At 42.3% G+C, this 16,035-nt stretch overlaps 1 protein-coding gene across 1 annotated transcript in view; it reads left to right on the forward strand.

The window, feature by feature from the left end:
* Positions 1-16,035, forward strand: part of aff3 (AF4/FMR2 family, member 3) — a 95,795-nt gene that overhangs the window by 21,154 nt on the left and 58,606 nt on the right. Inside the window, exons 5-7 of the mRNA XM_078545644.1 lie at positions 7,130-7,266; positions 7,451-7,514; positions 7,628-7,764. Coding sequence (XP_078401770.1) covers positions 7,130-7,266; positions 7,451-7,514; positions 7,628-7,764 — 338 coding nt within the window. The remainder of the gene's footprint in view (positions 1-7,129; positions 7,267-7,450; positions 7,515-7,627; positions 7,765-16,035) is intronic.

Below are 16,035 nucleotides of genomic sequence, written 5' to 3' on the forward strand. Positions count from 1 at the left end.
CTGCAACTATTACTATTGGGGAACCATTAATATAATCTCTTGGTTTTAAGGCCAGCTTTTGACTTGCTGATCAATTTTACTAACTATATTAAATAACTAAAACTTTGTTGACATAACTTGAATTATTTTTAGCATCATTGTATAAGCTGAAAATTTGAGTTGATTGACCCAGAAAGATAGTTTCGTGAATCCATTATGTTTTACAATGTTTGTATTTATCAATCAGAATATAATGTATGTTGTAATGTATTAACTTCCTGCAAGCTGCAGAGACAATCATCAGCAATTTCCATAAGAGTGCTCCATACCGGCCACTGTAACTTCGGTGTAAATGTCAGACAGGGTAAATGAGGTTTTTGCCAACTTTCCACTGAAGTTACAGCAGTCATTCAGGAGAACTTCCAAGAAATTTCCTGGTCAATATGTTCTTTGAAGTCTGGCGGTATTTTTCATGTGTGCATAGTGAACCGTTTTTTTATATTCGTTTCCTAAATAAAACATTTCTTTGTACAACTGGTAAGTTTCAGTTTTGTTGCAATCAGCAGCTGTGCACAAGCATGTGGTTGGAACCAGAACCACAATGACATGACTGTTGTTAGATCACAAGGAGAAAAAAGAATGACCAAATTAAGTTGGTCTATAGCAGAAAACCTCATTTAAGTTTTCTTTGGTTAGATTATGTTGTAATATGCCTTTAAGGGGCTGCAGCATGACATAAAGGCACCAATCACTCACAAGGCATTGGATAAACACATTGTGGGTTCATTTATTAATTCTAGGCACACGTGAACAGATATACACACACAGAAAGCTTGAAGACATCAGATCTGCAGAGCTGTCAACGTGCACTCTGCTGAAAGCAAAAGCGAAACTAAAACTGGATCGCATGACATACTTCCTTCTAGTGATGTCATGCTGCAATCCCTTAAAGGCATATTACAACAGGTCACAGACCAATTCAATACATTCTGTAACTGCACTGTAATTATTGTCTATTTGGCGACATGGTGACTCATTGCAAAGTCTTCACTGGTTCTTCATTGCTTAAAGTTGACTTTGTAATTATTACTATTTGCCTAAAGTAAGAAAAAAAGCAGAAAGCAGCATAGCTGTTTTGGCCAATTTGCTTATCCTCTGTTATCGAATGGCCTATTTTCAGATGAGGTATTGTAGATATGGAGAGAAATATTGGCATTTTAAAAATTAAACCCCAAAATTCCAGATATTGGCAGCTCAATGGAACAAGTCAAGTGCACTCTTTCAATAGCACATCTAATTGAATGGGCACAACAATCAAAAACAGCATGATCAAATTTATCCATGTGATTCATGATACAGGATAACAATGACAACAATGCTGATTTCTTTTTTTATCATTCCCTATTTGTGACCGGGTGCATTTCATCATGTGACTCAGCCACTCATTGACTGTCTTTGGCCATCTGTATCTTCTCAGAAGCAGACAGGCAGTCAAAAGTTGGAGCCTGCCTGACTCATTTCAAACATAAAAATCCGAAGGCAAAGGGAAAAACACTGCAGATGCTGGAAATCTGAAGTAAAAACAGAAAATACTGGAAACTCTTAGCAGGTCAGGCAGCATCTTGGAGAGAGAGAAACATGTTTCAGGTCATTGAGCTTTTGTCAGAACCCTTAGAATCTATATTAATGCTTAGTAAGTTACTCACTTATTGATCATTTTTATATGTATAGTCCTTTTCTTGTAATATTTTCTAACTGTGGGGAACTTGTCTACCTTCATTTCCTGTGAAGATTCTGTTTGGTTTAACTATCTTCTAATATCTCTGGTTATAAAGCAAAGTCAGTCATTTATATATGCTTTCAGCATTTGTCAAGGCCTTTTTGGATATGTTAAACTGACACCCATATTTAATTAGCCATCATATATTTAACGGAATAAATTACACACCCTGTGTTTGTTCAAAAGGGTCCTAGCTCTGTTCAAGTGTAAACCATTCAACTGGTACAGTTCAGTCCTGTCCTAAAACCATTTCTAGTGCCCCAGAGTCTGACCCTTCACTGTTCAGGGTCAGCTTGGTATTGGGAAGTTCTTCCTCTCGTGGTTATAAAATTTGTAGTTCCTCAGTCATCAAAAAATCAAGGCCTCCATGGTTTCCTGAAAGCCTGGAATTGATTTCCTTGTTATAGGTTGTCTGGCAGCCTGGTTGATTTGTGGGGAAGGTTTTACGAATTTCTCAAGATTCTTGAGAAATGGTCTGAATCAGGAGGTTGCAGGTTCTAGTCCCATTCCAGAACCTAAGCACAAAAATCAATGCTGACACTTCAGTGCATTATTGAAGGACTGCTGCAGTGTCAGAAGTTGGGATAAGATGTTAAACCGAGGTGCTGTGTACCATCTCAGGTGGGCATAAAAGAACCCATGGCACTATTTCGAAGAAGAAGAGGGGATTATCCCCGGTGTCCTGGATCAATATTTATCCCTCAAAAAACATCAGAAAAACAGATTTTCTGGTCATTATCACATTGCTGTTTATAGGAGCTTGCTATGAACAAACTGGCTGCAGCGTTACCTAGATTGTAACATTGACTACACTTCAAAGGTACTTCATTGGCTATAAAGCATTTTGAGATGTCTGACGGCCTTGAAGGGTGCTATATAAACACAAATCTTTTTTACTGCAGACTCACGGCCAGTGAGCAAGGAAAAACAATGGAGGAAATTTTAACCCCCCAAAAAACAGGTGGGCTTGGCTCAGATGGGATATAAAAATGTTAGAATTCTTAAATACAGCCTCAAGCTACCTCCAACTTGTCCGCTTCCAGTTATAAAGGAGGTGGTATATGGAGATTGAATGGGGGCAGCAGGCGATCAATCTGTTCCCAGGAGGTGGGTTGGTTATTTAAATATTAAGCTGCATGCCCTGGATTTAGTTTCCATTTCAACTTTCATGCTGGTCAGTCGGGTTAACTGGCCTTAAGAAAACACCATGGCTCCTGAAAGCTGAGTGTTACTCCCTCAACCCCACTACCCCCCGCCCCCCAACCCACCCTATCTCTGACCCCTCTCCCCTTCTGCCTGCAAGTTATTGCTGGAGCTAATGGCAACTGGTGAGCAGCATAATATTCAGGTCAACAGGGCTTTCTTATGCTCAGTACTCATCTTACTAGACCTCTAAATTTGTAGTCTCTAACTGGAATACTGATTCTTGCTTTGTTTTATTCTCACTTGTAGTACATCGCTTAGGAACATACGAACATACTTACGAATCAGGAGAAAGAGTAGGCTATTCAACCCCTTAAGCCTGCTCTGCCATTCAACAAGATCATGGCTGATCTGATTGTGACCCACCTACCCCCGATAACCTTTGACTCCCTTGTTCGTCAAGAATCTATCTACTTCTGCCTTAAAAATATTCAATGACCCTGCCTCAACCACTCTCTGGGGAAGAGAGTTCCAAAGATTCACGACTGTCTGAGAAAAAAATTCTTGTCATCCTTATCTTAAATGGGATACCCCTTTTATATTATGTGCAAATTTTCTTACACATTAATACTGTTATAAGGAGGGTGTAGGGAAAAAACTGTTGAAAGTGAAGAGTAAATCCATCCACTAAAGCTCTCAGGACATGAGATGTAGAACCTGGAATGGTGAGAAGTACTTAGAAGAGAAATTAGAAAGGATTTTTCTTCAATCAGTGCAGCACTGTTTCTCTCAGTCCGGATGAAAGAAGCCATTAATAATTGGAGCACTAAAAGAGAATCTTCTATAGTCAGCATAGGTGGACTCCTATGTTGGCCCTATATTTATTTAAATACCTAAAATTATTGCAGTTCCAACTCTGTTGGCAATTTAGAGCAAGTGAAATTACATGCAGTTTTTGTTCAAGAAGCTAGATTTAGTCTAGGCCAATTTGTGCAGATATATTCAGATTGCTGAGTTTCGAGATGGGAGGGCAAGCCTGGCAACTGAACAAAGGAATATTTCTACAATTTTAACTGCTTCTTGTTTTCTATAATTCTTTTTGTCTTTCCAACACAAAAGACTACAGCTGGTGCATTGTAGAACGAGGCCTCACATCGAACGTACCTGACATGGTGTTGCCACTTTGTTTGGTTCTCAGTGCATGCAAACTGTCAGCTCATCAATAGATTAATTGATGTGCAACTTTAAAAATTAAGTTTTCTCCCCTTTTCAGGAGGCATTGACTTCTACTGGGGTTCACCAAGTTTGCGGATGACACAAAAATAGGTGGGAAGGCAAGTGGTGAGGATGACACAAGGAGTCTACAGAGGGATATAGACAGGTTAAGTGAGTGGGCAAAAACCTGGCAGATGGAACATAATGTGAGAAAATGTGAGGTTATGCACTTTGGCAGGAAGAATAGAGGAGCTGAATATTATTTAAATGGAAAAAGACTGCGGAAGGCTGCAGCACAGAGAGATTTGGGAGTCTCTGTGCATGAATCCCAAAAAGCTAACATTCAAGTTCAACAGGTAATAGGGAAGGCAAATAGAATGTTGGCCTTTATTTCAAAGAAAATGGAATATAAAAATAGGGAAGTCTTGCTAAAACTATACAAGGCACTAGTTAGACCACATCTAGAATACTTTGAACAGTTTTGGTCCACTTATCAAACGAAAGATATACTGACATTGGAGGCAGTCCAGAGAAGGTTCAGTAGGTTGATCCCGGGTATGGAGGGATGTTTTTATGAGGAGAGGCTGAGTGGGTTGGGCCTGTACTCATCAGAGTTTAGAAGAATGAGAGGCGACCTTATTGAAACATATAAGATTCTTAGGGGCTTGACAGGGTGGATGTTGAGAGGTTATTTCCCCTTGTGATAGAGTCTAGGACCAGATGGCATAATCTTAGAATAAGGGGTGCTCATTTAAGACAGAGATGAGGAGGAATTTCTTCTCTCAGAGAGTAGTGAATCTGTGGAATTCTTTACCGCAGAGGGCTGTAGAGGCTGGGTCATAAAGTATATTGAAGGCTGAGATAGACAGATTTTTAATGAGTCAGGGAATCAAGGGTTATGGGGACAAGGCAGGAAAGTGGAGCTGAGGATTATCAGATCAGCCATGATCTCATTGAATGGCGGAGCATACTCGATAGGCTGAAAGGCCTACTTCTGCTTTTACATCTTATGGTCTTTTGGTCTTATTTCATAGAAGCCAAGCAGGTCTCCATGACCCCATTCAAGTAGGCGTTCTTCATATAGAAATCAGACAAAATGTTGGCAGGATATTCAACAGTCAGAGGCAATATAGGTCAACCAGTTTGACATGCCCATACAGCAGGGGTACAATAATAATCAGGAGCAGAAGCATTGGTTGATTTTCCTCCTTTGACCAGTTAACCTGAGGCCAATTGTACTGTCACAACTTCCACCTACAAAATGGCTATTTTTGACACAGTCCAAGAGTCAAGCCTAGGATCTCCAGTCCAAACCACTCAGGGTTGTGTTGCCATTACCAACTAAACCATTGTAGGAGCTTCTTTAATAGCTACTAACAGGCTGGGTTTTATACATATCTAAATTTAAAACTGCTGTGTAATTAGTTATGAAAGGATCTGTGATCTATAGGACATAGTAAGGCTAGCAAAATGGGCAGACAAGTAGCAGATGGAATTTAATACAGAAAAGTATGAAGTGATGCATTTTGGCATAGGGAATAGAGAGAGGTTATATAGGCTTAATGGCATAATTCTAAAGAGTGTGCAGGAACAGAGGGACCTGGGGGTGAATGTGCATCAATCTTTGAAGGTGGAAGGACATATTGAGAGATTGGTTAGCAAAGCATATGAGATCTTGGGTTTCAGAAATTGAGGCATTGAGTACAAAAGCAGAGAGATTATGCTGAACCTTTATAAAGCTCTTGGGCCCCAACCAGAGTGTTGCGTCCAGTTCTAGTCACCACAATTTAGGGGAGATGTGAAAGTCCTTGAGAGGGTGCACAGGAGATTTATCAGAATGGTCAGGGATGGGGTGGTGGGGAGGTTTAATCACAAGGTTAGGTTGGAGAAGCTAGGGTTGTTCTTGCAAAGGAGATTGAAGGAGATTTGATAGAGTTGTACAAAATTATTGTAGGCTTAGATAAGGTGGACAAAGAAAAGCAGTTCCCATTAACTGATGTTACAAGGACTAGGGGACACAGATTTAAGATTTTGGGGAAGAGATGCAGAGGGAATGGGAGGAAGAACTTTTGTTATGCAGTGAGTGGTAATGACCTAGAACTCGCTACCTATGAGGGTGGTGGAAGTAGGAACATCAATAATTTCCAAAGGAAATTGGGTGGGAACTTGAAGGAAATAAACTTGTAGGGTTATGGCGATCAAGCGGGGGAGTGAGACTGACTGGATTGCTCTGGAGGGAGCTGAAATGGATATAATGGGCCCAATGGCCTCCTTCTCTCCTGTAAATGACTCTATATGACTTTAAGAATTATATGAAGGACAGTTTGTGCTTTTTTGAGGAAGCAAGATAATACTATGCCATTTTTTAAAAAAATGTTTTTATTCCTTTCCAGTTCCATCACATTTTCTCACTTTACAGACTAATCTGCACCAGCCATTTTCCACCAGCTGGGAGTGTGGAACGGTACAGTTGCTTCCTTAATAGCTGCCAATGCTAAATCACATATGTAGTCTAAGTGCTGGTTGGCAGCTTTTTCCTCTGTATTAAGTGATTCAATCCCACTCAAGGCTAATGCCATTAATTTATTCTGTGACTCATTCCTTCTTGAGACTCTTGCTGGTTCTGACTCACAGCTGTCAGAGATTCTGCCAGTACTGAATACTGTACTCTAATTCACCTCTTGTCCAGTGCCGTTAACAATTATGTTTTGTGGATAATAACATTGGAAGATTCGTGGAACCAAACTTACAGACATCACTAATATTGTTGGCAACAGCTTCTTAGGTCTACAAAACAGTTTTACAGTGAATCAAGTGGGCTGTCACTATTCAATGAAATTACTGTTCTGCAGTGTTTGACGAGCTACTAATTAGCACATTGTAGCCATGGTTTATCATACTGTCCAAACCTTTATAAACAGCTTTTGTGAAGAATATTATTAACATGTTCTTTATTCTGATCTATTTTGCAATAGACTGTACTAAAACTATTTTGCTGTATTTATGATGCAGAAAGAGCTCCACATTAACTCAGAAAGCAATCACCTTTGCAATAATCTATCAAATCAACCACCTCAAACAAGTCCATGGTCATCAGCATCAAAGGAGCAAAAAGATTCCTGGAGACCTAGGCTTGTATTTGATGAGAAGTGAGTAAGGCACTTTGAAAAAGTTACATTTTAATTGTGTTAAGTTAAGCACTACTTCAAAGAATAATCAACACTGTACGCACTGTTTAACCTCCAGCAATTTTCAATTGCTTACTACAATTCTTGTAGTTAATCTACCTTGAAAACATTCACCACTTTGGAACTTTTTGATTTATATCTGCAGGCAACACAATGCTGACTACTACATGCAAGAGGCAAAGAGAAAGAAGCACAAAGCTGATGCTGTGGTACATGTGGTTTTGTACTATGATTTGAATCTATTAACTTTTTGAAATGTTATACATTTTATTATGTCCTCATGAGAAAACTTCAATGTTGAATCTATCTTTGTTTGATTTAGGTGGAAAAGTTTGGCAAGGCAGTGAATTATATAGATGCCGCATTATCTTTTATTGAGTGTGGCAATGCAATGGAGCATGGGCCCCTTGAAGCCAAATCTCCATACATGATGTATTCTGAAACAGTTGAACTTATCAGGTATGTTAAAAATCATAAGATCATTGATTGCAGAAAATGGATAACAGTGTACATAGTTAATGCAAAGACTTGGTTAAGACAATTAAGTGCAATAAAACAGTGCATGTAGGTGAGCAAGGATCTTGACCCAGAAATTCCTGAGAATACCTTTTGGAGTGGCAGAATACTTGACCTAGGCCAATTTACTGGAGGAAGGGTAATTTACATATTGCAGGCAGATATTTACGGTGTTAATGGGGCACCAGCCTTGGATAGAGTAAATAATTTTGTTGTCGTAGCTATGTAGACCAGCAATCCTGGCCCAACATGTTTACAATGTTTTCAGTGTTGTCACTTTCTAATTAGGTCAATTTCTGTGATTGATTACTTTCAGGAAACTAACCTTTTAAATTCTCTTTGAGGAAGTTGGCATCACTGGCTTTCAGAAGCCAGGCAGTATTACGGTACAAATAATGGGAAATATGTTATTGAACTTATTTTCCTCATTTGCATACCATGACAATATGCCTGCCCATATGTAAACAGTGATATAATGAGTTCACTCCAATTCAGATAGAATTTCTGATTGTCTAAATTCTATCCCTATTTGCCCAGACAATGGCACATTTCTACCTACAGTTTCCTGGTGTTTGAGGGCCTTATGAAAGTATGGCTGGGAAATGAAAATAACTCATTAGTCCAGTAATGATTATAATTGTGGTATTAGACCAAGGCATATTTTTGGGCAAACTTAAGTGAGCTTTACTCTATGGTTGCTATGCCACTCTCAGCGTGCTCGATGCTGACACTGGCGCTTGAATTTTACACTCTGTGAACGGGAGCGTTTCCTGCTTCATGGAGTGTAATATCAGATGTGATGACGTTGGGCAGCGTTTTCGACATCATCACATTTGTTTTAGATAATACCCTGCATGGGCGGGTCAAAAGGTTAGGAACCTGCCCACGTTATTTAAATGTCCATTTAAATGCTTATTGAGGCAATTAACAAGCACGCAGAGTGCAATAAGATGGGCTGAAGGCAATAAAATGCCTTCAAGGTCTGAATCACGTCAGGGGTGAAACTCATTTTTTTAAGGGCAGGCTTGTTAGGGCCAGTTTTTAAACTGCAGCTGAGAGCAGAGTCTCAGCCTTGCAGTTCAGAAAGCCCTGGTTGCAGGGAGTGCTCATTTAACTGGGCCTTGCAGAATTTTGAATTATATTTCTTTAGAAGGACTGTCCACTCATTGGGAGGGGTCTTCAGAAACCTCCACTCTCTCTTTCAACCCGGTGTGAGTGTTGTAATCTCTCCTACACAGATGGGGATTGTGGTGTCAGTAGGAGGCACATCCTCCAGTGAGGAGGAGAGGAGGATTAGGAGGAATAGAAGAAGGAGAAGGGTGAGATCAGAGGCAGTGGCTGCTCTGGACAGGGACATACTAGCACAAGGTCCTGAAGGTCAGGCAGAGCCTGGAGAGGCTCCTTGCAGACAACGAAGACATTAGGCAGCACTGAGGGTGTACAGACAGCGCTCCAGCTATCTCGAGGTAACAGAAACTCAATGCCAAAGAAAGCTGAGGCTCTCTCGGGCAACTGTGATGTCCCTTTGTGAGATGCTTTCTAGAGAGATTGTGTCAAACTGCCGTAGGTGCCACTAGATGCCTGTCGCACTGAAAGTGACAGCGGCGCTCAATGTTTTCGCTACAGGGTCCTTTCCAGCAGTGTCCGGGGGCCTTGCAGCAATAGTCCAGCTGGCAGTATACCACGGCATCAAGTCTTTAACGATGCAATGTTCCGGAGGGCCGGAAATTACATAACTTTCACCACTGATGTGCAAGGCCAAATGGAGAAGGCCCGAGGCTTTGCAACAATTGCTGGTTTCCCCAGGGTGCAGGGAGCCATCGATTGCACCTTTGTAGCCATTAAGGCTCCTGCAGGGCAGCCCTGAGCATTCATCAATAGAAAGGGCTTCCAGTCAATCAAAGTTCAGCCTGTGTGTCATGCAGGTGTGCGCCAGATTTCCAGGCCATAGCCATGATGCTTACATCCTTAGGAATTCACAAATACTGGCTCTTTTCACCAGGCCCAATGCATTGGGGGTTTAGCTTCGGGGAGACCATTGCCCTTCTGAAAATGTGTTTCAGATGCCTTGACAGGCCAGGAGGTGCTTTGCAATGCACCCCCCTCACAGGTCTGCCTGATGGTTGTGGTCTGCTGTGTCCTCCACAACATAGCTATTCAAAGAGGAGACACTTTTTTATGCGTTCATGGGATGTGGGCATTGCTGGCTAGGCCAGCATTTATTGCCCATCCATAATTGCCCTTGGTCAGAGGGCATTTTAAGAGTCAACCACATTGCTGAGTGTCTGGAGTCACATGTAGGCCAGACCAGGTAAGGGATTTCCTTCCCTAGAGAGCATTAGTGAATCAGATGGGTTTTTCTGACAATCAGCAATGATTTCATGATCATCATCAGACTTTTAATTCCAGAATTTTTTTACTGAATTCAAATTTCACCATCTGCCGTGGTGGGATTCAAACCCAGGTCCCCAGAGCATTACCTTGGGTCTCTGAATTACTAGTCCAGTGACAATACTACTATGCCAAGGATGGAGGATGATGACAGGCCAGAACAGGAGCAGTCATCTGAGGTCGAAGGAGAGGATGAGGCAGAGAAGCACAGCAATGTCGCAGTGCATGTACCCGACCACGAGCAAGCAAATGACCGTGAGACTAATCTTCCAAGAATCCTTAGATTCTGGAAATGTCCCAGAGGATTGGAAAACTGCCAATGTAACACCCTTATTCAAAAAGGGAGGGAGACAAAAAAACAGGTAACTATAGGCTAGTTAGCTTAACATCCATCATTGGCGGCAGGATTTTTCGCTGAGCGGGTGGGCGCATGCCCCACCCACTCGAGCGTAAGATGACGCGCGATGACATCAGGTGAGTGTCCCAACATCATCGCACAATATTTCAGTCGGCGGGCATGTGCCGGAGTTGGCAATGTGCTTGCCGACAATTAACAGGCCTATTAAGGTTATTAAAGATCTAATAAAATGTTATATTTGCTGCCCGCCCAACCTTACGTTTGGCAGACAGGCAAAAAAGCCAAGCGGCCTTTGCACTTTTTAGGAAATCTCATCCACGGGTGGGATGAGGTTTCCTAAAGCAAATAAAAACAAAATAAAAACTTTAACATTTCATTAAGAACATGTCTCTGCTCATGTGACAGAGTCACATGAGAGGATGTTTATTTTTAATTCTTAAACTCTTAATCTCTCTGAGGCAGCTCTGTGCACAGGCAGTGCTGAGTGCTGCCGTGTGCGTTTCACGTTGGAGGCCCACCAGAGTGAAACCGTGGTCTGGTCCCAATCACGGGCAGCAGCCAGCTTCCCAACCGCTTCCGGCCACCCCCGCCGAGCCCGCCCAACAAGGGAAAAATCCTGGCCTGGGAAAATGTTAGAGTCTATCACAAAGGAGGTAATAGCAGAACATTTAGAAATGCATAATAATATCAAGCAGAGCCAGTATGGGTTCATAAGGGGAAAGCATGCCTGACAAATTATTAAGATTCTTTGAGGAGGTAATAAGTAGGATAGATAAAGGGGAACCAGTAGATGTAACACATATGGATTTTCAAAAGGTGTTCAATAAGGTACCACGCATAAGGATATTTAATAAGATAAGAGCCCATGATGTTGGAGGTAGTATATTAGCATGGATAGAGGATTGGCTAACTAATAGAAGACAGAGAGTTGCCATAAGGATGGCATTTTCAGGATGACAACCTGTAACTAGTGGAGTGCCACAGGGATCACTTCTGGGGCCACAATTATTTACAATATATATTCATGACTTAAGTGGGGGAAGTGAATGTACTATCACCAAGTTTGCGGATGACACAAAAATAGGTGGGAAGGCAAGTAGTGAGGATGATGCAAAGAGTCTACAGAGGGATATAGACAGGTTACATAAGTGGGCAAAAACTTGGCAGATGGAATATAATGTGGGAAAATGTGAGGTTATGCATTTTGGCAGGATTTGAGGGTCCTCATGCATGAGTCACAAAAAGCTAGCATACAAGTTCAGCAGGTAATAGGGAAGGCAAATGGAATGTTGGCCTTTATTTCAAAGGGAATGGAGTATAAAAATAGAGAAGTCTTGCTAAAACTATACAAGGCACCAGTTAGACCACACCTAGAATACTGTAAATAGTTTTGGTCCCCTTATCTAAGGAAAGATATACTGGCATTGGAGGCAGCCCAGAGAAGGTTCACCAGGTTAAGTCCAGGTATGGAGGGATTCTCTTATGAGAAGAGGTTAAGTAGGTTGGGCCAGTACTCACTGGAGTTTAGAAGAATAAGAGGAACCTTATTGAAACATATAAGATTCTTAGGGGGCTTGACAGGGTAGATGCTGAGAGGTTGTTTCCCCTTGTGGGAGAGTCTAGGACCAGAGGGCATAATCTCAGAGTAAGGGGTCACCTATTTAAAACAGAGATGAGGAGGAATTTCTTCTCTGAGGGCAGTCAATCTGTGGAATTCTTTACTGCACAGGGCTGTAGGGGCTGGGTCATTAAGTATATTCAGGGCTGAGATAGACAGATTTTTAATCAGTAAGGGAATCAAGGGTTATGGGGAAAAGGCAGGAAAGTGGAGTTGAGGATTATCAGATCAGCCATGATCTCATTGAATGGCAGAGCAGACTCAATGGGCTGAATGGCCTGCTTCTGCTCCTATGTCTTATGATCTTACTAGGGAAGCCTTAATACAGCAGCAGTTTGTGTACAGCCCTGCAAAGCAAAGTCACATAATTGAGAACAAAGATCCCCCCATCTCACAATTACATTGAGCAACTCCCGAAGCCCTCACAAGCCACACTTTTCCAATAGCCCACAAGAATAGCCCACAAGGGTAAATAGGGTGGTCAACAGGACTTTAAACTAGAAAGTGGGGGCGGGGGGGGGAGGGAAGGGTAAAACTCCAAGAAGTATGACTAATGGGAAACAAAGCAGCAGGTTAGCATGTGGGGGGGTGGATTCAACTTCATGGAAAATTATGAAAAAACTGAAAAGAAAGGAGAGCCCAGGAGAGGTTATTAAAGTCTCCAGAACACAAAATAGGACGGAGTGTTTGGAAAGGGCTAGGAATCTAACTTCAAGCACATCAGATAAAGGGACGACAATGAGAAAGGGGACAGGAAATACAGGACTGAAGGTGTTGTATCTGAATGCACGCAGTATACAAAATAAGGTAAATGAGCTTGTGGCGCAGATTGAATTTGGCAGGTATGATGTGGTGGGCATTACGGAGACATGGCTGCAAGGGGATCAGGACTGGGAGCTAAATATCCAAGGATATACATCCTATCGAAAAGATAGGCAGGTTGGCGGAGGGGGTGGGGTTGCTTTGTTAGTAAGAAATGAAATTAAATCGATAGCAAGAAATGATGTAGGGTCAGATGATGTAGAATCTGTGTGGGTAGAGTTGAGGAACCGCAAAGGTAAAAAAACCATAATGGGAGTTATGTACAGGCCTCCGAACGGTAGTCAGGATGTTGGGCACAAGATACACCAGGAGATAGAAAAGGTGTGTAAGAAAGGCAAGGTTATAGTGATTATGGGGGATTTCAATATGCAGGTAGACTGGCAAAATCAGGTTGGTAGTGGATCCCAAGAAAAGGAATTTGTGGAATGTTTACGAGATGGCTTTTTGGAGCAGCTTGTGGTGGAGCCCACTAGGGAACAGGCAATTCTAGATTTAGTGATGTGTAATGAGGCAGATTTGATAAGGGAGCTTAAGGTGAAGGAACCCTTAGGAGGAAGTGACCATAATATGATAGAATTTACCCTGCAACTTGAGAGGAAAAAGCTAGAATCAGATGTAACGGTATTACAGTTGAATAAAGGCAACTACAGAGGCAAGAGGGAGGAGCTGGCCAGAATTGACTGGGGGATGAGCCTAGCAGGAAAGACAGGGAACAGCAATGGCAGGAGTTTCTGGGAGTAATTTGGGAGACACAGCAAAATTTCATCCCTAGGAAGAAGAAGCATACGAAAGGGAGGACGAGGCAACCATGGCTGACAAGGGAAGTCAGGGACAGCATAAAAGCTAAAGAGAAAGCATACAATGCGTCAAAGAGCAGTGGGAAACCAGGGGATTGGGAAGCCTACAAAGACCAACAGAGGACAACTGAAAAAGAAATAAGGAGGGAGAAGATTAAATATGAGGGTAAACTAGCCAGTAATATAAAAGAAGATTGCAAGAGTTTTTTTAGATATATAAAGGGTAAGAGAGAGGAAAAAGTGGACATTGGGCCGCTGGAAAATGACGCTGGAGAAGTAGTAGTAGGGAACAAAGAAATGGCAGAGGAACTGAATAGGTACTTTGCGTCAGTCTTCACAATGGAAGACACGAGTGACATCCCCAAAGTTCAAGAGAGTCGGGGGTCAGAGGTGAGTATGGTGGCCATTACCAAGGAGAAGGTGCTAGGAAAACTGAAAGGTCTGGAGGTGGATAAATCACCTGGACCAGATGGATTACACCCCAGAGTTCTGAAGGAGATAGCTGAAGAGATAGTGGAGGCGTTAGTGGCGATCTTTCAGGAATCACTAGAGTCAGGGAGGGTCTCAGAGGACTGGAAAATCGCTAATGTAACCCCCCTGTTTAAGAAGGGGGTGAGGCAAAAGATGGGAAATTACAGGCCGATTAGCCTGACCTGAGTCGTTGGTAAGATTTTAGAGTCCATTATTAAGGATGAGATTTCAGAATACTTGGAAGTGCATGGTAAAATCGGGCAAAGTCAGCATGGTTTCATCAAGGGGAGGTCATGCCTGACAAATCTGTTAGAATTCTTTGAGGAAGTAACGAGTAGGTTAGACAAAGGGGAGCCAATGGATGTTATCTACTTGGACTTCCAGAAGGCCTTTGACAAGGTGCCGCACAGGAGGCTGCTCAGTAAGATAAGAGCCCATGGTGTTAGAGGCAAGGTACTAGCATGGATAGAAGATTGGCTGTCTGGCAGGAGGCAGAGAGTGGGGATAAGGGGGTCCTTCTCAGGATGGCGGCTGGTGATTAGTGGAGTTCCGCAGGGGTCAGTGTTGGGACCACAACTTTTCACTTTATACATTAATGATCTAGATGAAGGAACTGAGGGCATCCTGGCTAAGTTTGCAAATGATACAAAGGTAGGTGGAGGGACAGGTAGTATTGAGGAGGCGGGGAGGCTGCAGAAGGATTTGGACAGGTTAGGAGAATGGGCAAAGAATTGGCAGATGGAATACAACGTGGGCAAGTGTGAGGTCATGCACTTTGGTAGGAAGAATAGAGGCATAGACTATTTTCTAAATGGGGAGAGAATTCAGAAATCTGGAGTGCAAAGGGACTTGGGAGTCCTAGTCCAGGATTCTCTTAAGGTTAACTTGCAGGTTGAGTCGGTAGTTAGGAAGGCAAATGCAATGTTGGCATTTATTTCGAGAGGACTAGAATATAAAAGCAGGGATGTGCTGCTGAGGCTTTATAAGGCTCTGATCAGACCACATTTAGAATATTGTGAGCAATTTTGGGCCCTGTATCTCAGGAAGGACGTGCTGGCCCTGGAGAGGGTCCAGAGGAGGTTCACGAGAACGATCCCAGGAATGAAAGGCTTAACATATGAGGAACGTTTGAGGACTCTGGGTCTATACTCGATGGAGTTTAGAAGGATGAGGGGGGATCTGATTGAAACTTACAGAATACTGAAAGGCCTGGATAGAGTGGATGTGGGGAAGATGTTTCCATTAGTAGGAGAGACTAGGACCCGAGGGCACAGCCTCAGAGTAAAGGGAAGACCTTTTAGAACAGAGATGAGGAGAAACTTCTTTAGCCAGAGAGTGGTGAATCTATGGAATTCATTGCCACAGAAGGCTGTGGAGGCCAGGTCATTGAGTGTATTTAAGACCGAGATAGATAGGTTCTTGATTGGTAAGGGGATCAAAGGTTACGGGGAGAAGGCAGGAGAATGAGGTTGAGAAACTTATCAGCCATGATTGAATGGCGGAGCAGACTCGGTGGACCGAATGGCCTAATTTCTGCTTCTATGTCTTATGGTCTTAATATATATTTTCTTCAGCCCTCCTTCAAATTTGAAAATCCTACCTTCACCCAAAGACACAAGTCACACATCTCCCAGCTATGAAAAAGAACACACGGATGAGGGAATTGACACTACAGTTTAATGAGAACGATTACCAAACAAAAAACAATGACAATGACACATCTCACCCCTATGCCCCTCATTGCGAGGAATGTAAAT

The sequence above is a fragment of the Cetorhinus maximus genome, chromosome 7 (assembly GCF_964194155.1).
Source record: "Cetorhinus maximus chromosome 7, sCetMax3.hap1.1, whole genome shotgun sequence".
In the NCBI taxonomy this organism is placed as follows: domain Eukaryota; kingdom Metazoa; phylum Chordata; class Chondrichthyes; order Lamniformes; family Cetorhinidae; genus Cetorhinus; species Cetorhinus maximus.